Consider the following 27,042-nt stretch of genomic DNA (forward strand, 5'->3'; position numbering starts at 1 on the left):
TGGGTGCTGACCAGCTCTCCGCCTATTGGAGCATTCGCCACCGGCGCCACAGGGGAGCATGTTAGTGTGTGCGCTGGCCGGACCGGGGGGAGGAGGGGAATCTCCCGCCATTTTTCAATAATTTCCTCCGGTGCAGCTGAGGACGAGTCGTGACTGCCGAACGCGGGGACCCGTAGCAAAGGTTGGCCGGAGGCTTCGGGGCGGCGCGGCAGTGTGCGTGGGAGTTCTGTGCCCTTGCGTCCCTTTCCATGGCCTTAGCGCGGCGGCGCCAGCAGTGAAAGAGCCGAGTTCGCGCCGCCCTCTCACCCCTCCCCTCCCCCACCCCACCCCCGGGAGCCAGGCGCTCGCTCCGGGCCGCGGGGCCTAGTGTTGCGCCGCGGGCTCGCCGAGGAGCAGCCGCCTTCCCCGCCGCTGCCGCCGCCGCGATGGCGCCGCTCCTGGGCCGCAAGCCCTTCCCGCTGGTGAAGCCGCTTCCCGGCGAGGAGCCGCTCTTCACCATCGCGCACACTCAGGAGGCCTTCCGCACCCGGGAGTATCCTTTTCCAGTCACGCCGGCCAGGCCGCCCGCGGGGTGGGGTAGGGCGGGGTGGGCCGCGCAGCCCCGCGCCGGTGGCAGCTGTCAGCGCGCCCGGCGCTGGCGGGCCAGCACCCCGAGCCCGAGCCCCAGGCCCGCCGTTCCGGGGGGGGTGGGGGGGCGGGCCGGCCCGGCTCAGGCCGCCCCGGAGCCCTGCGCCCTCCATCCTTTCCTCGGCCCCGCACTTTGTCACCGGGCCTCGCTGTCGCTGAACGACCCTCTATCCCGCCCCCCGCCCAGGGGGTTGGCTTTAGGCCCTAAGTACCGAGGGGTGAGCGGGGTTTCCTTTGCTGCTGCTTTTTCCTTTTTAAATTAAGCCTTCCACTTAAGTTTTGGAAATTGTACTTGAGCGGCCTCGTGATCTGGGTTGTACAAGTCGCGACTGCGTCTTTCCGGATCTCTGCGGGGACATTTGTGTTTTTCTCCTCCCGAGTGGACTTTAGGCTGGTGATGAACTGACAGGATTGTGAGGCACAAAACCAAGAATAAATGTCCAGACTTAGAGAAGAGGCAGTAAAAAAGTTACCTTGGAGAAGCGGATCCCTTCCTTCCCTGGGCATGCACAGATTTGGAATTTTGACGATGTACAGGAGATCGCTATTTGTCTTTTAACAGTGTTTCAAAAAGACACGCTTAAAGTTTTTATGTTGTATTTTAGAAACACGAGGCTGATGTTTTAAATAAGAAGCATCCTTCTAATCATTGCTTAAGGTTTCTTGCACAAGCTTATTAGTCTTTTAGTTGAAAGTTGTACGACTCTTATTTACTTTTTTTATGGATGCCAGATGCGTCCTTTTTGAAGCTTAAGTGTAAAAAAGTTTTCTGAATCAAGCTTTCTTTAGTGTACAGAAAGCTTCAAGAGTGAAGGGTAATGTATTCTTTAGTTTTATCACCCCTTTCCCTCCCTTTGAAAGGACTTGATTTCTTAGTAGTTTCAGTTTGCTTGCTTCAGTATGGAAGGACGTGCCGGTGTGAGCTATATCATTTGATTTCATTTCTCTTTGATCCTCCCTTTAATGTAATGCTTTATGGGATAACCTCATTCTTGTTTGAGTGCAGTTTGTGGATGTTAGGTGTTTACATACAAAGGGATTTGGCAAGTGAGTCCATGCTGTAGGAGGGCTCTTGAAGAAGTGCAGCTAGAGCATCTCAGAGCTGAAATGGATCTTGGAGATGGTGGGGTTCTCCTGCCTGGGTATGCCAAGTGGGCCCACACAGTTGAGGTTGGCTTGCTAAAGGTCACACACTCTGTAAATGATGAGAATCAGGAGTAGAATTCAGTGCTCTTCATACCTCATCCCTGAAAGAAAATCAAGAGAGGAACATGGAATGCTATTCCTTCACTTTTAATAATGTTAGTCCACTGTTTGTGTCAGTTTGTGGTATGATAAGGTGCATTTAAGGGAGGGTTCGGAGTGGTAATCTGGTTCTTTTTCTTGTCCTGTTAGGACTTTTGGATTGTTTTGGAGAAGTGCTCTAGCTCTACCAAATACTTTATTCTAAAAGTGCCCAATTTTTTTTTTTTTTTTTTTTATAACATTCCAAAACATCAGTGAAGTAAAAAATTACTTTTGGGAATCTGCCATATCCTTTTCAGATGTCATCTTTTGAGCAGTTGATGGTTATTCACACTAATATTACTGGATGTTGATTTTTCAGGTCTGGTTCTAGTGGAGTATCAGAAACTGCGATAGGGAGGAGACAAATTCTAAGTGTACTAGGTACTGAGCTCTGTAAAAAATGGCTGTAGATAGCTAATTTAGAACTGGCAGCCTCGGCTTTTTCATATCATTTACTGAAATCACTGAAATGCAGTGATACGTATGAGGAGTTTCTTTTAATGATGACAGTTGAAAACTGATACGTGGAACTTTTTAACTGTTAAGTATTTAATAAAAATTCTTCATCTTTAAAATTTCCCATACCAGTATTTAGAACCCTTTTAACAAAGGAGTTCTTAAATTGTGTTGCATATTGGGGGGAAATTGCTCCCTTGGTAATTTCTACAAGTGGAAGCACTTTGAGGATGGTTTTTAAACAATTGTACTGTGTGGTTGGCAGGTTGGCATATCTCTTTATTAGGCTATTAGTGATTTCATAGAGGAGAACAAGTATGTGGTTGGGTAACTGCTGCATTTGAAGTATTGTTATTTCCAGTTCTTAATTTTTAGTTATAATTATGTTTTAGTAGGACTTCATACTTTAATTTTCTCCGAATACCTACCTTTTGGTTGCATGTATATTCTGTGGCAAATTTGTATGGTGTTTTATTGACTTAAAGCTGTGAGCATTGTGTTCTTGAAGGTATTATTGTACATCTTCATTAAACTTAACAGTGGTTGTGGATGATGCACACATTTAATGATTGGGTTATATATTGATGTTTATTGTACTGTAGCTTTAAATCTATGGTACATTGCTTCCTAGGATAGTACTACTGCAGGCAAGACAGTAGATCTTGGTTGGAAAAATTAACTTTATCGGAATCACTTCTTGATGTGATTGATTTTTTTTTTTTTTTTTATCCCAACCTCCCATTAGTGATTGATTATTTGACAATAGAATTCTACACTGACTGTGTTTATAAGTCAAGATAGATTTTAAGGAGGAACTGAACCTACAAGTAGCCTGCTGTAGATTAATTTTTTTTTTGTATTGCTTTATCCTAGTTTCTAAAGCCTGGAAACTAGTTCATAACCTTAGCATCAATATGAGAACTTTTAGATGGTGTAATAAGGAGGGGGTATTAGAATATACAGTTATTCTGGCTCTAGGCAAGAATAACTTGATTTGCCTAGAGTGTTTTAAGAGCTGGGGTTAAATTGTAGTTGCAAGACTGGATTTTATTGGGCAGTTGGAATACTGAGCTCTTATGTCGATTTTTATAATTTAATTTCTTTAAAATAACAAGTTATTATCAGATTAGAGTTATTTTTAACTTAATGACAGACTGGTCCAAAGAGAGAAAATAGGATAAAAAGCAGACCTTGAGTTGGTGCTTTGTCTTCTCACTTAGAACTCTTAGCATTATAGTTATGCTTATTTAACCTCCATACTTCTATGGGCCACTTCCTTTCAGGCTATCAGGTACTTTATTGAAAGAAACAATACTTACAAGGCTAAAGAGAACAAAGAAGTGCAGCATATGGTGGTAAGGAAGTAGCTCTTGAACTCTTGAAAAAGTAGATGCATAATGAGATAGTCCAGGATTTGAACTTATCATTTATAGCTTACACAACCTTTGGAGAATTGCTTTGACATTTTGTCTGCAATTATAAGTGCAGCAGTCGCTGGAACATAAAAACCACAATTGGCATTTGCTTTGAGCGGTTATTTGAGAGTGACTGACTTATTTTGGTAACCTAAAATCTGAAATAGGATTTAGAGGCAGCTGACTCAACATCCTTCTTTTTGTAAAAAATTAATTATTATTATTTTTGGGGGGCTGCGTTGGGTCTTAGTTGTGGTGTGTGGGCTTCTCATTGCAGTGGCTTCTGTTGTTGTGGAGCACGGGCTCTAGGTGTGCATGCTTCAGTAGTTGCAGCCTGCGGGCTCAGGAGTTGTGGCGCATGGGCTTAGTTGCTCCGTGGCCTGTGGGATCTTTCCAGCCCAGGGCTTGAACCCGTGTCCCCTGCATTGGCAGGCGGATTCTTAACCACTGCGCCACCAGGGAAGTCCCTGAATATCCTTCTCATGGGCTTTTTTTTTCCTTCCTTTCATTTTCATTTTGTCTTTAACTTTTCTCTTAGCATAAGTCAAAGTAATAACCAGAACAGAGTTACATAAACTTAAAACTACCTAATGTTAGGGGTGGTTGTAGAAATTTCAGTTTTAGACTTTTGAAATTAATCTAATTTGAATGACTAGTCAATTAAAAATTGTGTTGTCAGAGGACATTCATTCCTAGACGTAATCGTTAGGTTTATAGTGCTGTCCAACAGAAATGTGATGTGAGCCACGTGTAATTAAAATTTTTCTAGGGCCACATTTGAAAAAAAGGAAACGGGTGAAAAAAAAGGAAAGGCACATTTTTCTTATTCCAAGTTTCAGGCTGAAGGAGCAGTCCCTGTCTGCAGCGTCCTTTTCTAGTGGCAGAAAGATCAGGAGGAAACCATGACAGCTTTTTAAGCTTCTTCCTGGAAGTGGCATCTATCACATCTATTGGTCAAAGCAAGTTATGTGGCAGGGCCCAACATCTGTGGGGAGGGGATGTGCTTTCCTCTTCCCAGGAGGCATTGCAAGCCACATGGCAGTGGGTGGAGGTGTAGAATCCTCTTAGGGAAGAGAGGTGGATGTTTGGAAAGAATAGTACAGTCTGCCACATTTTAGGGTTAAGGGAATGTTTTCTGGGGAAGGTTGCTTTTAAGTTGAGATCCAAAGGATGGTTAGAATTTAGTTTATTTTGCCAGTTATATCTCAGTGAGCTGTTTTTGTTTGTTTTTTTGCTTGTTTTGGCTGCCCTCGGCAGCTTGTGGGATCTTAGTTCCCTGACCAGGGATCTAACCCGGGCCCCTGGCACCCTGGCAGTGAGAGTCCTAATCACTGGACCACCAGGGAATTCCCGATTTTGAAAACCTGAAAGAAGTTTCATATGGCTGGAGTGAAGAAGTGGGAATGGAGATGCAGTGATGAGAGATACAGAAAAGGGCTGCATCACAGGTCCTTGTGAGATAGGCTGAGGAGTTTGGACTTTGCCTTAAATTTAGTGGAGGCTGTTGAAAAATTTGAACAGGAGAGAAGCAGGCTTTTAGGTTAGGAAGATCACTGTGACTGCAGCGTTGAGAATGGATCTGCAGCCTTGAGACTAGTGGCAACTAGATGGTGATTAAATAATTAAATAATCTAGGCAATAGATAATGGTGGTCTGAGTAAATTTACTAGCCTTTGAGGTGGAGAGAAGTACAGTTGATGGATTTCTGAAATTAAGTAGATTTGACAGGGTTTGGTGATTGATTGGGGAGGAATCAAGAGTTATGTTTTGGTTATCTCTTGGTTAGTGGTGTTCTCTGATATAGAGGACCCTGTGAGACTGGAGGGAAGGGGGCAGGGCACAACCTTAAAAGAATGACATAGCCCCTGAGGACATAAAGTGGTTAGAACCGATTAGGCCCAAGTTGGCGGAAGAATCTACTTCCAGTAGACCTTGAGCCTCATTATACGCTCTTTGCGATACATTAGAATATGCTAAATGACACCCGCAGGCGCCCTGACTCTTCGAGGCCAACCATAAAAGGGCAGAAAGTGGGCAGTGGCCCAATTCCTGGAAATCCCTGCCCCTTCCCCAAAAAAGTTGGAGTAATCTTCCTATTGCTTAGCCTATGAAATTACCCAGCCCATAAAAACTAACCATCCCATATTCCAGGGCCTATCACCTTCTGAGAGGGCCCACACTCTGTGGAGTGTGTATCTCCCTAAATAAACCTGCTTTCCCACTTAGGTCTTGGGGAAAACTCCCTTGCCTGACTGCTTGCATCCTTCACAAGCATCCTATATTAATAAATCTATTTCTTGCCTATGGCTTTGCCTCTCGCTGCATTCCTTCTGCACTGAGGCATAAAGAACCTGAGCTTCATTAAGTCCTGAGACCAGGTGTGTGGTTTCAGCAGGGAGATTGTGGGTTCAAGTCCCATCTGAGATGTGATTGGGTTTGAGTCCCAATCTGAGGTGTGGGGTTTCACCTGGAAGAGGATCAAGTGTTTCTTTTGTTTTGACTGTCAAGGGTGGTGGAGGACGGATAGGAAGTGAAGTGTTTAGTTATGGAGGTTCTTGTATTTTTTTTTTTTTTTTTTTTTATGTGGGATCTTCCCGGACCAGGGCTCGAACCCATGTCCCCTGCATTAGCAGGTGGATTCTTAACCACTGCGCCACCAGGGAAGCCCAGGTTCTTATATTGAATTGCTGAGTATATCCAAATGGAGATGTATATGTTGCTAGTATATATATGGGCCTGGAGTTCAGAGAGAGGAGACTGAGCTGGTGATAGAAGTTATTAGCATATATAGATAGTAGTTGAAGTTACGGACATGGATGAGGTCACCCAGAATGAGAATGCTATACTGATGATGATTTTCAAAGGAGGGTACGAAAGATCTGTATTAGGGTAGAAGAGACTGTCATTATTTGAAAGACCACACTCAATCAATCAGTATTAGGTATTTAAATACATATTGTTTGAAAAAAGTTGGGAAAAAAAGGTTCCTCCTTTTTTTTCCTTAAAATAATAAAAATCATAGAAAATAAAACAATAAAATCTTGATGGATGGAGTGATTTTCAGTACTGTGGGGGCCAGAGGATTTTTCCCTTTGCAACAACATATTTGTATTTTAGGAGGCCTGAGGCCAAGTGAGATTTTTAAATCAGAAGAAATGGGTTTAAAAACAAGACTGAGAAAAAAGGTTGTGAGTGTGAGAAGCACAAAGGACCAGAGAAGAAGAGGATTACCACCAGTAAGGCCAATTAACATGTTTTAAAATGTTATGACTGGATGAGAAATGAGGATCAAAAGCTGGATTTGGATAATGGTTCTTTTATTGGAGAGAAAGGACTTAATTGAGAAACACATAAGTGGTTACAGTTAGGGACTGCAGAGGTTAGGATGATTCCCTGATTTCTGACTTGGACACTAGGGCCATTCGGTGAAATTGGGAGTATCTGTTAAAGAGCAAGTTTGGGAGGGAGTGGAGGAGTAGTGAGAGTTTAGTTTTAGAGGAAGTTGGATTTGAGGGATTACTGAGGCATCCAGGTGACAGCAGTCTTGTGTGTTATTGGCCATATGGGTCTTGATCTAAGGAGAATGGACTGGGCACATTATTCCTACTTTTTTTTTTTTTTTTTTTTCCCCCAGGCAGAGCCTCGTGACTTGCAGGATTTTAGTTCCCCGACCAGGGATTGAACCCGCGCTCTCGGCCACTGGACCACCAGGAAATTCCCACATTATTCCTACTTTTTTTTTTTTTAAATGGGATTTATTTATTTATTTATTTATGGCTGTGTTGGGTTTTCGTTTCTGTGCGAGGGCTTTCTCTAGTTGCGGCAAGTGGGGGCCACTCTTCATCGCGCTGCGCGGGCCTCTCACTATCGCGGCCTCTCCTGTTGCGGAGCACAGGCTCCAGACGCGCAGGCTCAGCAATTGTGGCTCACGGGCCTAGTTGCTCTGCGGCATGTGGGATCTTCCCAGACCAGGGCTAGTACCCGTGTCCCCTGCGTTGGCAGGCAGACTCCCAACCACTGCGCCACCAGGGAAGCCCCCTACTTTTTAAAATAACAACTAATAATAAAAACTTAATGTTTTCTCTTTAGGACATATTTGTTAGTCTCACATTCTCTCTGATTACACAGTGAATTTCTTCAGTGTAGCTGAATGATATATTAGAAGGTTACTAAGCTTTTTTTTTTAAAGATTCTATACTTTATATTTTATTTATTTATTTTTGGCTTTGTTGGGTCTTCATTGCTGCACGTGAGCTTTCTCTAGTTGTGGCGAGCGGGGGCTACTCTTTGTTGTGGTGCATGGGCTTCTCATTGCGGTGGCTTCTCTTGTTGCGGAGCACGGGCTCTAGGCATGCAGGGTTCAGTAGTTGTGGCACGCGGGCTCAGTAGTTGTGGCTCGCAGGCTCCAGAGCACAGGCTCAGTAGTTGTGGCACACGGGCTTTGTTGCTCCGCGGCATGTGGGATCTTCCCCCACGAGGGCTCGAACCCGTGTCCCCTGCATTGGCAGGTGGATTCTTAACCACTGCGCCATCAGGGAAGCCCTTACTAAGCTTTTTGAATGTTTAAATAAATCCACGTACTGATTCTTTATTTTACCTCCCCTCCCCAGGTGCAAACAGGCAAACAGAAAACAAATCCATTTTGTTGATAAGTTAGTTATGATAATGTCCCTGTGGAAACCATGCTATTTCCTTTTTTCTATGGGATTTTATAAGTTTTCAGTGATTGGATTTACATAGCTTTCTATGGAAGTCTGACTCCTGATTTTTACTGGTGCTCTATTTTGTTTAATCATTTAAATATTAACAACAGCCCAGTGAGGAAAAGAGACATATTGCTTTGTTTTTGGCAGATCCAGAGAATGATATGGTGAGAGAAGGTGCTTATACTATTGACTAAAACTACAGTTTTGGATTATTTATGGATTTATCCCCGTCATTTGTCTTTTAACTGATCATAACCCTAGAAAACCAAGAATCTCTTTTATATTAAAAATGAATTATTTAGTTGTGAGGTAATATTACAAGGGGAGCTGTTTGAATACTTTTTATTTCAACCATTATATATAAAAACTGTCACTTGCAAAGTACAGAGATTGGAGCTAATTCTCTAGTTGTGGTGTAAGTTTATTTTCCTGCATAGCATCTTTTGCTGTGCATAAAAGTAAATTAGTTACTTGTCATTTGAATTTGAATATGGCTGGGTGATAATGAATTACAATTAGGATGGTATGGAAAGTTACCATATACATGGCACTAGTTATAGGATCTCTTCCTCCACCTCCCTCACAAAGACGGAATAATGACTGGTGAACAACTGTGGACGTGGTATTATTGGAGATAACATAAACTCTGGATAAGTATTACTATATCAGAATTATTTTTAGTACTTTTTGGAATTTATCTTTTAAACCTTAGAGAATCAACAAGTGTTTCCAAGGTAGACTGGAAGGCTGTTAGTAAATGGATCATTAGCATATGCACGGGGTTATTCCAAACTGCCTGTGAGACTGCTGGAGCCATCTCATCTTACTGTGCAACTGATTCTTAAACTTGCTGACCATCTGAATTGTGTAACAGTTTCACATACCTTAAATTCTTATTCCTTATGTCTTGTATTTTATTTTGCCTTTATTTTTTCTTACTAATTTTTAGTACTGTGTGAGTCTTGTGAAATGAAACTTGGGTGAATTGAAGAAAGCACAGTTGTAGACGGTCCTAACCATACTTTAGTGTTAATCATCTTGTTTGGATTTACCAATTGAAAACTCTGATTTCAATTTTATCTTACGCTGTACATTATAGAAAGGATACTATAGTTTTTTCCCATATATGATAAGTATTTTGTGGATTAGTTGTCTCTGTTGCTTGAATATTGTGTTCCTGAGCCAGTGCTAACAGAGAGTATGAAGCCCGCTTGGAAAGATACAGTGAGCGCATTTGGACGTGTAAGAGTACCGGAAGCAGTCAGCTAACACACAAAGAGGCCTGGGAGGAGGAACAGGAAGTTGCTGAACTGTAAGTAGTAGAAGCACTGCCCTTCTAGCGCTATCTTCACATTATTAGGAAAGAGGGAATATTAACCATAAAACAATATTTATATTTAAATTTATGGGGCATAAATTGGAATACATTACGTTAGTATAATGTACTGGTGTCTTGCCTATTGTCGTTTTGCAAGTAACAAAGTATGTGGAATATATAGTTGTGTGTATACTTATTTAGGTATTTACTAGGCTTTTGAGTGTTCTTGCTGTATACTTTTACCTTGTAAATACTCTGGAAATGTGGTTCTAAGCAAAGGAAGCTGATATAATCTAGAAGTAATATGGAGGCAGCAAATTAGCAGAAAGTTTTCTTTATTTTGTGGTCATTTGAAATTTAAGACAGTATTTAAAGCAGCTATCAAAAGTAAGTACACAGTTTGAAGACAGTTTATCTGAGTGGGGTGGTTGAATGAGGTGTCTTAAAAATCCTGTCTGTTTTCAAAGGGCCTATTTGTCTGGGTAGTCTCTCAAAGAAAACACTCAGAATTTAGGCAGTAGAAGCATGCAGAAGATAAGTAGAAACTAGGGATGATAAAACAATACTCTTTTTTTTTTCTTTTTAGTGTTTTTTTTTTTTTTAATTGAAGTATATTTGATATACAGTATTATATGTTACAGGAGTACAATATAGTGATTCACAAATTTTAAAGGTTATACTCCATTTCTAGTTACTATTAAAAAATAGTACTCTTTTAGAAATTTGGAGTAGAAACTTTTTCTGTGGACTTCTCATTGACTTCTCTTGATAGTATATAAGCAGAGAGCATACAGTTTAGTAATTAATACAATTCTGCTCTTTTGCCTGTGTAACAGAGCACAACCTTCAGTTGAGACCTGGGGTCTAGTAATGGCTCCATCACTGATTAATAATTAGTGAAGTCTGTTAACCTGGTGCCTGTTTCTTCTTTGCTTGGGTCACTGACATAGTTCTGTTTTGGATTATTGTTATTTATGTATATGCCCCGTTTAGTATACCAGACTCGGGTTGGCCTACCTTTTCTGTAAAGTGCCAGTTAGTAAATATTTTAGGGTTTGTGGGCCATGTGGTCTCTGTCTCAGCTATTCAACTTTAAGGTTGTACAGTGAAAACAGCCAGTGATAATACATAAATGAATGGGAGTGACTAGGTTCCAGTAAAATTTTATTTACAAAAACTGGGAGCAGGGTGGATTTGGCTCATGGGCTGTTGCTGACCCCCTGCAGTAGCCTGTAAACTTGAGGGCAGGTCTCATGTTTGATCTATTCTTGAATTGGTCACAGTGCCTAGGCACAATCCTCTGTACTGTATAAGCACTTACTGTTTGCTCTTTGCAAAACAAATGAAAATAAGTTGCTTCCCTGTACACAAAGAGAAGAGAAGTACAGTGGGAATTTAGAGGTTAGAGAGACTAACCTAGAGTTGCTAGGGAAAACTCCATGAGACTTAATGAAGACAGTAACAGTTGAAGGATAGTTTGTGCCCAGTTGCAGAGGACAAGATGAGACGTTTGTATTTACTTCAGTGAACAATGTGAGGACAGCAATGCTTTTTGAACAGCAGAGGCACATATGATGGTTTTGATGATTGGGGTTGTGCTTTGAGAAGATTAATCTGGAAGCGGTGTGCAAGATGAGTTAGAGAGGGAAGAGGCAGGTGGGAAGTCTATGTAGGCTAGCTAAGAGTATTCGGGTCGGGAATCATGGCATTATTGGGAATAGAAAGAATGAGATGGATTTACGTTCTGAAAAAGGGGGTTTGGTCATAATTTTGGAAAACCACTACAAACTTTGTTCTTGAAAAGTCATAATACACATTAAAGATTTTCAGAAGACTGTAGTAAAGAAACTCTAGCTTGGTTTAATCTTATGGGTTTTAAACTTATTCGACCTTAGAACCCATTACAACAGAGGGAAGTTCTGAAGAACACACTTGGGGAATGTTTTATGTGATTTGATAGCTAATAGAATATAAGGGGTGATGGGAGAAATTGTTGAAAAAGACGGTGAGGTTTTATAATTTTTATTCAAAGTAGAAATACTTTTTTCTGATTATAAAAGAAATGCATACTTGTTATAAGAATGTAAACAATACAGAGTTAGTAAAGAATCTGAACATCATTGTCCAACTTCACTCCCCAGAAATAACCACAGACAATGAAGCTTTAAGCCTGAGTGACTGGGAGGCTTAATGGAAAGAGACAGTGAATTTATAGGGGCCAGGAAAGGCCTCATGGAATTAAGGAAGTCTGAGGACATCTTGGAATGATGATTAAGCTGGGAGGGAGGACAGTGGGGAGAGGACAAAGGTAACAGTCTTAACAAAGGCAGGGAGACTTGAAGGTTATTGATCATGAGGGGAATAGCAGATAACTTGGTAGGTTAATAAATTGTGAACGGAGTATGATAAGAGCTTTTAAGTCTAGCAGTTGGAGGAACATTTGTTATGAACAGCACAGAGAGTGATTGAGAATATTGTAGTATGATAATAAACCTACTACTTGGATCTGTATGAATATTCTCATGCCTGATCCTCCCTTTTGCCCTGTAACACATATGTTAAACTATCTGGTCAGAATTGGATATCTTAACAACTCTCCATTTAGGTTGCTTCCCATTTTCTGCTGTCATCAAGAATCCAGCAGTGAATATCTTTGTGTACCTATGACAGTTATCCTAACTGTTGTCAAACTGCTTTCCAAAAGAGTTGAAACATGGGCTTTTGGCAGAGTGTGTGTGCTATTTTGCACCATTCACTTGCTCCTATCAGGGTGTGATAATTAAAGTTCTTTTTTGCTAGTTTAATAAATGAAAAGTGGTACATCATTGTTTCACTTTGCAAGGAGTTCAAATCATGGTTCCAACATATTAACCATTCATGATTTATTTTTCTTATCCGTAAAATGAAAATTCTAGACCCCTCACAAGGTATTGTGAGAACTAAATGAAGGAATGCATTTTTATTGATTGAGACATAATAATTAAGTTATGGTCTCCCAACCAAAAATTGGGCAAAGGATATGTATAAAGAATTCATACCTGAAAAGGGAAGTCAACTGCAAAAACAAACGAATGGGAAAATGTTCAACCTTACTAATGATGTGCTTATTATTTTCATTTTATAGATGAGAAAATTAACATGGATAGGTCAGTCAGACAAAGCTATTTAAAAGTTCTTTCTTTTTCCTGTATACCACATAGGTTTTAATTCTTGCATTCTCCAGTGCCTTGTATGTATTTGCTAAAGAGCTTTTTGAATTGATCTGAATAACTCTCTGGATAGGCTCTCCTGCATTTTCTTGGTAACTGATGACATGTTTGTTTAGTTTGAAGGAGGAGTTCCCTGCCTGGTATGAGAAACTTGTTCTGGAAATGGTTCACCATAACACAGCCTCCTTAGAGAAGTTAGTAGATACTGCTTGGTTGGAGATCATGACCAAATATGCTGTGGGAGAAGAGTGTGATTTTGAGGTGAGTGCCTATTTTTATTTATTTTTTTAATGTGATTTGACACACCAAATGTCAGGATTGGAGCTTCCAACATAGATTATATATTTCTATGTGAGTAAAATTGTTTTACATTTGAAGTCCACTTTACTTAATATCAAATATTTTAATCACCAATTTATTTATTTATTTTTTTTAATGTGTTGGGTTTTCGTTGCTGCGGGCGGGGGCTGCTCTTCGTTGCGGTGCGAGGGCTTCTCATTGCGGTGGCTTCTCTTGCTGTGGAGCATGGGCTCTAGGTGCACGGGCTTCAGTAGTTGTGGCTCGTGGGCTCTAGAGCACAGGCTCAGTAGTTGTGGCGCACGGGCTCAGCTGCTCCATGGTGTGTGGGATCCTCCCAGACTAGGGCTCGAACCCATGTCCTCTGTGTTGACAGGTGGATTCCCAACCACTGCGCCACTAAGGAAGTCCCTAATCACCAAATTTTAGAACCACGTTTGTTATTGGGAATGTTGACTATTACAGTAATTGTTAGACTGTGTATCATTGCAACCTTGTTTTCCCTGTTTTGTCCCTTTTTGATAACTCGATGCTGTATTGGCTTTTTTTGTTTTGTCATTTTTTTTCATACTTTGTTTAAAAGACCTTTAGATATTTTTAGTCCAAATCTATGGAATCTATAGGCAAAAGATTTCATTTCCCTACAACAGTGATTGAGTTGACTGTTTTCTTTTTCTACTTAAATTTCTAAATTTTCCAGCCCATTACTAAAGGATAACTATTACTGAAGTAAATAGGTAGGATAGCTATTACTATTGCTAAAGGATTTACTAAAGTAGATAGGTAAACTGTTTACGTAACACTAAAGCAATCCCTGTATAATCCTTTGAAAACTTAAAGTAAGATTCAGGCGGAAGTGAACTAACATTTGTTGAATTTCTGTATGTACTGGATACTGGGCTAGTTGCTTTACGTAATGTCTTACAGAACCTGCACAGAAAGGTGAGGTGGTAAACAGGCACAGATGTTTAAGTAGCTTGTTCAGGTTGATATAATGTACTAGTTAGTACTAGTGATTTCATCTGTATGTAATGAAATAGCTGACTGATAGTGGCCTGGACTTCTCAAACTTTAGCCTAAATAAAATCACTAAGAGGATTACTGAATGTACATTCCTGGACCACATCCCCTGAGAGCTTGATTCAAAAGGTCTAGGATAGGGCCTGAAAGTTTGCAGTTCTAACAAGCTCCAGGATGTGATGATACGAACACTCTGGGGACAACATTTTGAGTAGCATCAGCTTAACCAATGAAGACATTTGATTATCTCACGTAAGTCTTAGAGGCAGGCAATTCCACGTTTGGTATAGAGGCTGAATAATATTGTCAAGGACTTAAACTCTGTCTCTCTGCCTTTCTGCTCTGCTTTTCTTGGTGTGTTTGGTTTTGTCCTTAGCTTTGTTGCCTCTTGGTTGTGAAATTGTGACTGTGAGCACAATTGTTTGCTCACTCGCGATTCAGAGTGAGCAAATATCTAAGCACAGTAAGAAAATCTTTACCAGAAGCATATTCCTCCTGTCCCCTTTTATCTTTACATGTTATTGCCTAGACCATGGCTTACATAACCATCCTTAGCTGCAGTGGGGCTGAGAAAGTGAATACTCCCTTTTTTTTAAAGCCTCAAAAGAGACAGGCTGGCAAGAGAAGAGGAGGAGGGGAATGGCTTAGGTAACCCAACAATAGCCAGTAAGTCTGTGTCTATCTGGTTCCAAAGTCCTTGTTCTTTCCTTAATTTACTTTGACTCCTTGTATCTCCTAGCTGCTTTTTTAAATTTTGTAATTGTCTGTGGAATCATCATTGGGTTTTAATCACACACACTGTATCATTCAGTGTCCTGGCAGGAAACAGATGGCATATTCATATTGTGTAATCGAATTGAGTTTAATAAAGGAACTGCAGACAGCAGACAACAGTCTGATCTAGGTCAAGGAAAACTAACAAGGTTAAAGTACCTCATGGCTGTCAATAGTGGAGAGGCTTTACTACTTCTAAACCCCAAGTAAATGAGGGGAGGGAGTGGATACAGGAACTAGGAGAGAGTAATGTAATTGTAGAAAAGTACTTTGGTAGTGAGAAGTAACCAACCTGCTAGGGAGACAGGGGAATGAATATACCATATGATTTTCTGCTTATGCTTCCCATGGGCGGAACTCACCAAAATCTAGAGGGCAAGGGAGCCCTTTGATGTAGTTCATAAAGGTCAGCCTGTTTAAGCGCAGAGCAAGGCAGAGAAGACTGGAGACAGATATGGAGTGGCAAAAGGAAGATACTCTGCACACATCTGCAAGGTGGAAGAGGAGGAATTCCAGGAAGAGGGAGAGAGAGATTAGGGAGATAGGCCTGTCCATAAACATATGAAAAGATGTTTAAATTCATTAGTAATCTAGGAAATCAAATTGAAACCATAGTGAGATCATTTTATACTCATCAGATTAGTAAATAAGAAAAAGTCAAAATAATGCCAAGTTTTGACAAGAATCTGGAGCTGCTCATTCACTGCTAACTATTTTGGTAAATGCTTTGGCATTATTGAATACAGTGGACCATGCCCTTTGACTAGGGTTTTTATTCTTGAGTATTTACTCTTTTTTAAAAAAATTTATTTATTTGTTTGTTTGTTTATTTATTTATTTATTTATGGCTGTGTTGGGTCTTCGTTTCTGTGCGAGGGCTTTCTCTAGTTGTGGCAAGCGGGGGCCACTCTTCATCGCGGTGCGCGGGCCTCTCATTATCGCGGCCTCTCTTGTTGCGGAGCACAGGCTCCAGACACGCAGGCTCAGTAGTTGTGGCACATGGGCTTAGTTGCTCCACGGCATGTGGGCTCTTCCCAGGCCAGGGCTCGAACCCGTGTCCCCTGCATTGGCAGGCAGATTCTCAACCACTGCGCCACCAGGGAAGCCCTGAGTATTCTCTTTTGGTAACTAATAATGTTGGGCACCTTATGAGCTTGTTGCTATCCTTTTATTTGTATTTTTTTTGGTGAAGTGTCTGTTCAGATCTTTGTCCATTTTAAAATTTAGTTTAAATTTAAATTGTTTATTTTCTTGTTTTTAAGTTGTGAGACTTATTATATATTCTGCATACAAATCCTTTATTAGATATGTGCTTTTGCTTTTTCTCCCAATCTAGTGCTTGTGTTTTTATTCTCTTAACAGTGTTTTTGAAGAGCACAAGTTTTTAGTTTTGATAAGCCAAATAGAAAGTACCTAACCATATCTGTAATTATGTGTAATATAAATGTTCTAAAAACTTCACTTAAAAGGTAGAGATTGTCAGATTGGATAAGAAAGCAACATGCGACTATCTGCTGCCTATAAGAAAGATACAAATAGAATAATATTAAAAGGGTGGAAAAAAGATACCATCCTAACATTAGTCAAAAGAAATCTGGTGTGGCTATATAAGTATCAGACAAAGTAGGTTTCAGGACAAAGAATCTTACCATGAATAAAGAAGCATTTCGTAATGACAGAGGGGTCAGTTTATTAAGAGGGCATAGCAGTCCTTAATGTTTATGTATTTACTAATGAGAGCTTCAGAGTACATGAAGCAAAAATAGAACTACCAAAAGAAATAGACAAGTCAAAATTATAGATGGAGATTTCAGCCCCCTCCCCCTTTCTCAATAACTGGTAAAAAGAGTAGACAAAAAATCAGCCAGAATATAGAAAACCTGAATAACATTATCAACCAACTTGACCTAATTGTCATTTATAAAACATTCCACCTAATAACTGCAGAATACACATTCCTTGCAAGTGCATAGTTTATGATGGTAGACCATAGTCTGGGCCATAAAGAAAGTCAGTAAACTTACAAGGGTTCAAATCATACAAAGTATATACTCTGACCAGAATGGAATTAAATTAGAAATCAATAACAGATATCTGGAAACTCTGCAAATGATTGGAAACTAAAGAACACACCTTTAACTTACTCAGAGATTAAAGAAGAAATCAAAAGGGAAATTAGATAATATTTTAAACTGAATGAAAATGAAAATACAGTATATTAGAATTTGTGCGATACTGCTTACAGTCGTGTTTAGGAGAAATGTATAGCACTAAATATCTGTTAGAAAAAAAAGACAGGTCTCAAATCATTGACCTTGGCTTTTACCTTGAGAAATAAGAAAAAGAACCCAAAGGAAACAGAAGAAGAAAGGAATTAGTAAAAATCAGAGCAAAATCAATAAAATAGAAAACAGGAAAACCATAGAGGAAATCAGTGAAACCAAAAGTTGGTAATTTGAGAAGATCAATAAAGTTAATAAACCTGTAGGCAAACTCAGGTAAAAAAGAGAGAAGACACGAATTAACCAATATGAAGAATTAGGTGATATCCCAACAGAGCCTACAGATATTGACAGAATAATAAGGGAAATTATTAACACCTTTATGCCAATAAATCTTACAACTTAAATGAGAACATTCCTTGAAAGACACAAACTACCAAAACCGACTGAAGAAGAAATAGAAACCTTTAATGGCCCTGTATCTATTAAATAAATTGAATTTGTCATTAAAATCATCCCACAAAGAAAACTTCAGGCCCAGATGTTAGTCACTGGTGAATTCTACCAAACATTTAAGGAAGAAATAATACCAATTCTATATGTTATTTCAGAAAATAGAAGAGGAGGGAATTCTTCACAAATCATTTTATGAAGTCAGCATTACCCTGATACGAAAACCCTATAAGCACAAGAAAAAGCCACAGACTAAGAAAAAAAAGTATGTTCACAAAGCTGTCTTGTGAACCTAGATGTAAAAGTTCTAATAAAAATTTTAGCAAGTGAAATCCAGCATTATGTTAAAAGGATAATACATCATGACTAAGTAGGGTTTATCCTAAGAATGCAAGGTTTTAAATTTCTAGTTCTCCTTACTGATAAACCATATGATCATCTCCATTTACACACAAAATGCATTGGACAAAATCCAAATTCCTAATAAAAACTCCCAGGAAAACTGCAAATAGAAAGAAACTTCTTCAACCTGATAAGTAATATTTACAGAATAACAACCTACAGCTAACATCATGCCTAATGATAAAAGACTGAATGTCTGCTTTCCTACTCTATTTAATATTGTACTGGGGGTTCTAGTCAGAAAAAGAAGTAAAAGGCATCCAAATTGGAAAGGAAGAAGTAAAATTGCAGACAACACGATTGTCTATGTAGAAAATCTCATGGAATCTACCATATAAGGTACTAGAACTAATAAGTGAGTTTAGCAAGGTAGCAGGATACAAGATAAATACAGTCATCCCTTGGTATCTATGGAGGATTGGTTCCAGGACCCTATGGATACCAAAATCTGCAGATACTCAAGGCCCTTATATAAAGTGGTGTAAGTGTTTGCATTTAACCTATGCACATCCTGCAGTATACTTTAAATCACCTGTAGATTACTTATAATACCTAATATACATGTAAATGCTGTGTAAATAGTTGCCAGTGTGCAGCAAATTCATATTTTGCTTTTTGGAATTTCTTTTTCTTTTCTTTCTTTCTTTTTTCTTTTTTTTTTTTTTTTTAATGTTTTCGATACATGGTTGGTTAAATCCACAGATGTGGAACCCGTGGAAATGAAGGGCCCACTATACAAAAAACCAATTTGTATTTCTATGTGTTAGCAGCAAACAGTTGGAAATCGAAATTTAAAAATTCAATACCATTTATAGTAACATCAAGAAATATGGAATACTCTGGGAGTAAATCTGACAAAAGATGTGTAAGACCTATACACAAAACTATAAAACATTGCTTAGGGAAGTTAAAGAAGGCCTTAAATGATGGAGAGGTAGACTTTGTTCATTGGTCAGAAAACTAAATATTGTTAAGATGTCAGTTCTTCCCAAATTGACGAATAGATTCAACACAATAGTAAAATCCCAGCAGCTTGTTTGTAGGGATTGCCAAGCTGATTGTAATGCAAAAAACCTAGCCAGAACAAGTTTGAAAAAGAACAGCAAAGTTAGAGTCCTAATGCTATCTGATTTTGAGCCTTATTGTAAAGTATTAAGACGGTGTGAAATTGGTATAAAGATAGACCAGTAGATCAGTGGAACAGAATAGCATCCGGAAATAGATGTGAGCGCGCACACACACACACACACACACACACTCACACTCTCTCTCTGCTGATTTTTGATAGAGGTGGAAAGGTAATTAAGTGAAGAAAAGATAGTCTTTTCAACAGATGGTTCTGGAGAATTGGATATTCATATATATAATTTATTTTTTTAGAAAATGGAAATTCTTGAACTTTATTTACACATTTCTCGGGTTTGTGCAGTAGTTGCCCTTTGGCATTAGTACATTGGTACGTGAATTATGAACTAGATTGTGATCATTTTATTTTTTAAGATGTCATGTTTCAACCTGGAGATCTGAGAAATAAAGTTGGAAAAAATCACTGTGCTTGATTTGACTACTTTAGAGTTTCAGTGACTTTTGTCAGGTGAGGTGGAATGTGTATTGGATAATATATTCTAAATGTTACCTTTAGGTTTCTAGTTCTTAATATCTTTTTTTTTCTTAATATTTATTTATTTATTTGGCTGCGCTGGGTCTTAGTTGTGGCGTGCAGGATCTTTAGTTGCGGCGTGTGGGATCTAGTTCCCTGACCAGGGGTTGAACCTAGGCCCCCTGCATTGGGAGCGTGGAGTCTTAGCCACTGGATCACCGGGGAAGTCCCCTTAATTATTATCTTTGTTTCTTTTTCCTATCTCCCTTATAGGTTGGGAAGGAAAAAATGCTAAAGGTGAGGATTGTGAAGATTCATCCTTTGGAGAAAGTGGATGAAGAGGCCACTGAGAAGAAATCTGATGGTGCCTGTGATTCTCCCTCAAGTGACAAAGAGAATTCTAGCCAAATCGCTCAGGACCATCAGAAGGAGGCAATTGTGAAAGAGGATGAAGGAAGGAGAGAGAGTATTAGTATGTATGATAGTAGCTTTCCTTAATGAGTTATGCAACTCATATTATGTGCAAATCTTTTTGAGTTCTCTAGCAATTAAATTTGTAATTGGGTTTTGTTGATATATAGACATGATTTTGTCTATTTATGATTCAGAAAGCAACTAAAATACCTACAAAGTGAATCAAGATTTAAATCTCCCTACACAATTAAGACAATTGGGAAGTCATTTCCTCTAGTTGCTTGGAAATCTATGTGCACATACCTAGCTACTCAAGATGGGAAAGAAAGTTTGCCTTCCTTTTCTCTTTAAGTTGGAATTATGTATATGTGTGGAAGGGGGGTGATCAGAGTAGGAGGGATAAATTCTAATCCCTGTTTCTCTTCACTTTGCAAGCCAGCGTGACGGTTTTGAGATACTTCCTTTTATCTATATTCCGTAACTCAAATTCCTCTCAGATGGGAGCTGCCAGAATTCTGAAACACTATGATATCTGAAAGTAATTTTTAGGGACCTGGAGACCTAACGTAATGTTTTGAAAGTTGAAGAACTGAGACATTGCCCATTGGAAAAATAAATTGTCCTCTGAGGTCGTCTTTTTTTTTTTTAAATCTGTGTCAATAAGGAATTTGACTGGGATAGATATCTTCTGTCTCCAAAAATATGAGTACTCAAAGGGTTCATGTATATTGATCCCCCTCCCCAAGGTTGTTAGAGGATCAAATTTTACCTCATTATTTAACTATTACAAAGTTTGAATTAGAACATTTCATTAGAATGTTATGCTGTATGTCTTCCATTCTATTCTTTGTCTCTCCAGATGTTTTGGATATGTGCAGATGGTTTTAAAGGAATGTTCTTATCTAGTCCCGAGGAAACTTCTGAGAGTCGTCTGCCCCAGTTGTTGATGCTTCAGTTTTGTTTTCCACTCTGCATTTTGAATGCTAATGTCTATGTTTTTCAGTTTCTCTTTTCCTTCTTTTTGATACTGAAGTTTTCTAACATGTATATTACTTATAATTCCCAAGACTTGAGGTTGATAAGTGTTTTGGTTAGGTGTTGACTGATGATATGTCTTCTAACACTTCTTCTAGAATCAGATCATTGGAATACCAATGATGTGTTACAGTTGTTAGTTTTATGCCTTAAACATTGTGTACTAGGAACCCCTAGTTTTAGGCTTTGGCTTCTTTTTTAGGGTGTTATATGCCTCAGTTTAGGTTTTAATTTTGGGATATAATGTTATTGCTAGTATGTGGAAAGAATGGTAGGCAGGCTAAAGAATGTTATGATGTACTCTGAATGTTTTCAGGGGGAAAACTGATTAGAATTTCCATAGAAATATGAGAGACAAATTCCAGTATACAAAATGTTTTCTCACAAGGTAACCTTCCTTCTACTTTATGGGGGGAAAAATGTATTAGGCAGGAACTTTTCAGTTTTGTGTTTTTAACCTCACTGTTACGAATGTCTGTGTTCTTCCTTCATCTCAGAAGAGAGCTGTCTGTCCTTCCTCTTGGTCAAGATACTTGTGCTTTGAATTCCATTCCTTCCTGCTTTCTCAAGGATTGGGTTAACTGTTATTATTCTACTCTACAGTGTTTTTAACCTTCTCTCTAATGGTTCTTCTCAACTTATAAACAAAGTCCCATTTTCTAAAAACAAAAACATACCCTCCCTTGATCCTGTTGTTCTATTTCTGTCTTACTCATTCAAGCCAAAGTTCTTGAGAATGTTGTCTCCACTTTCTGACCATCAGTTTATTCCTTATGCTATTATAGTCTAACTTCTGCCTCTTTACTCCTAAAACTGTTCCTAATAAGGTTATGGGTGACCCCTAATTGCCAAATCCACTGATTTCTTCTTAGTCCATTTTACTTTTCTTTTACATTTAACACTGTTGGTCACTCTCAGATCTTTTAGTTTATTTGATAACCACAGTCTCCTATTTCTCTAACTACTTTTCTTTTTTTATTTCCTTTTTCCCCACTGCCATTCCTTAGATTTTTTTCATATGGTTTTGTTCTGCCTTTTTATTTTTCAATACATCATCATCTACTTGATTTCTAAGGCAGAAAACTTGGAAACCTTTAACATTCCCACATCTAGTTGGTTACCAAGTCTGTCTTCTTGACTGTTTCCTTCACCATTCTGATACATTAATCCAGATGTTTAAGATTATATCTTCTGATTCCCTTTCTTCAGTCTCACCTTCCCATTTTATTCATTTTCTAACTGCTGAAAGTGCTTTTTCTTTTTCTTCATTTTTTCACACTAGTGCTCTTTCCAAAATGTACATCTAGTTAGATCAAAAATCCTTTGTTTCCCTAGTGTCCATAAGACAAATTCCAGCCTATATGAATGGTATACAAGGTTCGTTATAATTTATAAGCCCCTACTTACCTCTGTAGTCTGATTTTTTTAATTGTACTGTAGATCATATTCACCTGTATCTCATTATTTTCAGTCTCTGAATAAGTCATATTCTTTCTTGGTCTTCCCTGCCTATCTTCCAGACTAAATTAGACATTGCTTCTCTCTTTTTGAGTATTTTTCTCTCTAATCTAGTATTTTTCTATACCAACCTCTATTATAGTATTTACCACATTGTATTGTAATTATTGTTGACTCCTCCCATAGACTTTAGCTACTTGAGGCAAGGACTTTATGATTTACCTTTGGGCCCCATCACTCAGTGCTTGGTTGCAGAGTAGGTGTTCAGTAAGATTACTGAGTGGATAAAATTAAAAGAATTATTTTTTTCACTAATTTTCTATTGATTTGACTAGATGACAGAGCACGTAGATCTCCACGAAAACTTCCTACTTCATTAAAGAAAGGAGAGAGGAAATGGGCACCTCCAAAATTTCTGCCTCACAAATATGATGTGAAACTACAAAATGAAGATAAGGTTAGTTGGCAGTTTATATTAAACCTCTTACATGTAGTAGATGTTGTTTAAGAAAATATCAAAGGTCTAGTTTTCTCGTAGAAAACGTGCTAAAGAAAAATGTAAATAAATATGTTTCTACAGCAAACTCTGAGTGGTTTTCTGGTCTTTGTAATTATGACTTTAAACTAAATTGTATTGTCTTTCCTAGGAGATAGCATGCTTTTTCCTTTTTAATAGGAATTATTAGGGTGTAAGAGTAGTTTACATTTGGGCTTCAAACTTAGTTATTTGAAAAAATAAGACTCTGTTTCCAGTGGTTATGGACTTCCTGAGGAAATAGCTCTTCCCAGTTAAAAGCAGAGCAATTTGTAATATAATTAAACTCAGAAAGTGAGTTAACTCTAACCAGTGCTTTTTCAAGGAATCTGAAGCTAATAATCTAAAATGGTAAATACCCTTTAAATAACTTAGTACTATGTTTTATTGATTCTAAGATGTTCAACTTTCATATTTTTACATTTCCAGAATCAGGATATGTATCTTTTTTTTTAAAATTGAAGTATAGTTGATTTACAATGTTGTGTTAGTTTCTAGTGTACAGCAGAGTGATTCAGTTATACATATATACATGTATATTCTTTTTCATATTCATTTCCATTATAGTTTGTTACAAGATATTGAATATAATTCCCTTTTTTATACAGTAGGATCTTGTTGTTTATCTATTTTATATATAGTAGTTTGTATCTACTGGAATCAGGATATATCTCAATATCAATTGGCAAGAATTCTTTTCTTTGTGGTACATAATGTGTCTTTCATTAATACCATCTTAGATTTCATGAAATATGCCATGTTGCTTTTGGGTACTCTTATTCCTGTATGTGTAAAACCTCATCATTAGAAAGAAGCGGGAGGGCGGCTAGGTGTGGAAGGCAGCTGCACATTTGTCTTCATGTCTAACTGTTTTTATAGAAGAAACAGCTATGGCCTGAGAAATTAAATAATTCTATCAAAGTTCCTAATTTAGTAAATGAGATTAAGAAGGATTATAACCTGGATCTCTTGCCTCTTTAGAGTGTTGTTTCTTTCCCACGTCAGAATGCTGACAAGTTTTATTTCATTTTGTCTCATTTGTTTTATAGTTAGTGACCTGAAGACATTACTGGATTGTTAGGATTTCTTTATATTTGAAAATTGGGTGTTAAATACAGTTTTTCACTAAGTTTCTTAGCTCCCGTTCAGCAAGGTGGCTAGTTAAAACATTATTGCTGAGACCTCCTTGGTGGCGCAGTGGTTAAGAATCCACCTGCCAATGGCAGGGGACACAGGTTTGAGCCCTGGTACAGGAAGATCCCACATGCCACAGAGCAACTAAGCCCGTGCGTCACAACTGCTGAGCCTGCACTCTAGAGCCTGCAAGCCACAACTGCTGAAGCCTCCGCGCCTAGAGCCTGTACTCCGCAAGAGAAGCCACCGCAATGAGAAGCCCGCGCACTGCAATGAAGAGTAGACCCCGCTCGCCGCAACTAGAGAAAGCCCGCGTGCAGCAAAGAAGACCCAGTGCAGCCAAGAATAAACAACAAATAAATAAGTAAAAGAAAAATGAATCCCTTATTGATGTGCCTTTATGTAGTGTTCCCTTCCTTTTCCCCCCTCCTTTTATAAACAATTGATGATGACTTTCCATTTACTTCTTTTTTTAAAAAAAAATATTTATTTATTTACTTATTTAGCTGCACCGGGTCTTAGTTGCAGCATGCAGGATCTTCGTTGCCTCGTGTGGGATCTTTAGCTGCGGCATGCAGGCTCTTAGTTACAGCAGGCGGGATCTAGTTCCCTGACCAGGGATCAAACCTGAGCCCCCTGCATTGGCAGCATGGAGTCTTAACTGCTAGACCACCAGGGAAGTCCCTCCATTTACTTCTAAATTCTTAACAAGAGGAACTGTTGGTTCAACAGATATACCCATTTTTAGGACTTTGATACATATTGACACATTGCCTACAGATATCTTTAACATTCTGTCTCTGAAAATTATTCTCCTTCTATCTAGTGTATAAGCTATTTTATAGGTGTAATGATGAGTTTTCTGGAGAGAATATAAATCTTTGTTCTCACTGGTTAATTGCTTTTTACCCCAGTAGTGAGTTATTTTTATTTGTTAACCTAGATCATCAGTAATGTGCCAGCAGACAGCTTGATTCGTACAGAACGCCCACCAAATAAGGAGATACTTCGATACTTTATACGGCATAACGCATTACGGGCTGGTACTGGTGAAAATGCACCTTGGGTGGTAGAAGATGAATTAGTGAAGAAGTATTCCCTGCCTAGCAAGTTCAGTGACTTTCTACTTGATCCATACAAGGTAAGGTCACTTAATTTTTGGACAGCAGGATGGAACACTATTGAATGAATTTATTTTCTCTGATGGTTACAGTAGATTTTGAACTGTAACTTCAGATAATGAATTCAAATTTTTCACGTATATCTATTTCATATAGGTTGTGATTATGGGGTTGGTAGGGAAGAGGCCACACTGAATATCTCCTCTTCTAATTTGACTTATGTTACTATGGTTGCATAATTAAAACAAAGAAACAAATTACATGCATGTGCTTTTTTGTCTCAGATCTTTCTTGGAATGAGGTATGGTGTTAAAAAAAATTATTTTTGCAAATTGATTCCTAAAAATGAAAACGGATTTTGTATGTCAGATAAGAAGATTAAATATACTGCCAGCCTTGAAAAGGACTAGGTATTGCTTTGTATGACAGATTAGTAGAAAATCTAGCACTTCTCTCTATTATTTTTCCTTTAATTATCTCATTTGATTTTCAGAATATTCTTATAAAATTGTATATATACATTAATTTTCATCTCTTTCTTGTAATTACGAAAAACTAAGGCTGTCTTACAACTGAGTCATACAACTAAATTACTTCAATTATCTTACGTTGATATTGTTAACAAAAGTATATTGAGAAATAATTTTATTTCTTCAAACATTGGTAAAGACATCCAATCGTAGTTTAGCATTAGCATGTTTTCTTATTCTAGACCAGCACGATCAAGCATTATCTTCCATTATGCTCTTTAAATTTTTAACATTTGTGTAAAAAGAAAAATTTAGGGATTAGTTGACTTTTTCTAGATCAGGACTAAAATTTCCATGGAACACTATTTAGTAAACCTAAACTTTTTCTTTTTATTATTATTTCTTTCATTGGCGTATAATTGCTTTACAGTGTTTTGTTAGTTTCTGCTGTACAATGAAGTGAATCAGCTATATGTATACCTATATCCCTTCCCTCTTGGACCTTCCTGCCACCTGCCATCCCACCCATCTAGGTTGTCACAGAGTACCAGGCTGAGCTCCCTGTGCTATACAGCAGGTTCCCACTAGCTATTTTACACATGGTAGAGTATTTATGTCAAACCTAATCTCCCAGTTCATCCCACCCTCCTCTTCCCCCTCGTGTCCACATGTCCGTTCTCTACGTCTACATCTCTATTCCTGCCCTGCAAATAGGTTCATCTGTAGATGAACCTAGAATTTTTCTAGATTCCACATATATACGTTAGTATACAATATTTGTTTTTCTCTTTCTGGCTTACTTCACTCTGTATGACAGACTCTAGGTCCATCCACATCTCTACAAATGACCCAATTTCGTTCCTTTTTATGGCTGAGTAATATTCCATTGTATATATGTACCCACGTCTTCTGTATCCATTCATCTGTTGTTGGACATTAAGGTTGTTCCCATGTCCTGGCTATTGTAAATAGTGCTGCAGTGAAGATTGGGGTACATGTGTCCTTTTGAATTATGGTTTTCTCAGGGTATATGCCCAGTAGTGGGATTACTGGGTCATATGGTAGTTCTGTTTTTAGTTTTTTTAAGGA

The 27,042-nt window shown here is 38.6% G+C and overlaps 1 protein-coding gene across 1 annotated transcript in view; it reads left to right on the forward strand.

Moving 5' to 3' along the window:
* The first annotated feature begins 65 nt into the window (after positions 1–65).
* Positions 66–27,042, forward strand: part of BAZ1B (bromodomain adjacent to zinc finger domain 1B) — a 66,853-nt gene continuing 39,876 nt past the window's right edge. Inside the window, exons 1-6 of the mRNA XM_068565361.1 lie at positions 66–532; positions 9,687–9,803; positions 13,135–13,279; positions 20,060–20,258; positions 23,029–23,150; positions 25,306–25,503. Coding sequence (XP_068421462.1) covers positions 426–532; positions 9,687–9,803; positions 13,135–13,279; positions 20,060–20,258; positions 23,029–23,150; positions 25,306–25,503 — 888 coding nt within the window. The 5' untranslated portion in view covers positions 66–425. The remainder of the gene's footprint in view (positions 533–9,686; positions 9,804–13,134; positions 13,280–20,059; positions 20,259–23,028; positions 23,151–25,305; positions 25,504–27,042) is intronic.

The sequence above is a fragment of the Eschrichtius robustus genome, chromosome 16 (genome assembly GCF_028021215.1).
Source record: "Eschrichtius robustus isolate mEscRob2 chromosome 16, mEscRob2.pri, whole genome shotgun sequence".
NCBI lineage: Eukaryota > Metazoa > Chordata > Mammalia > Artiodactyla > Eschrichtiidae > Eschrichtius > Eschrichtius robustus.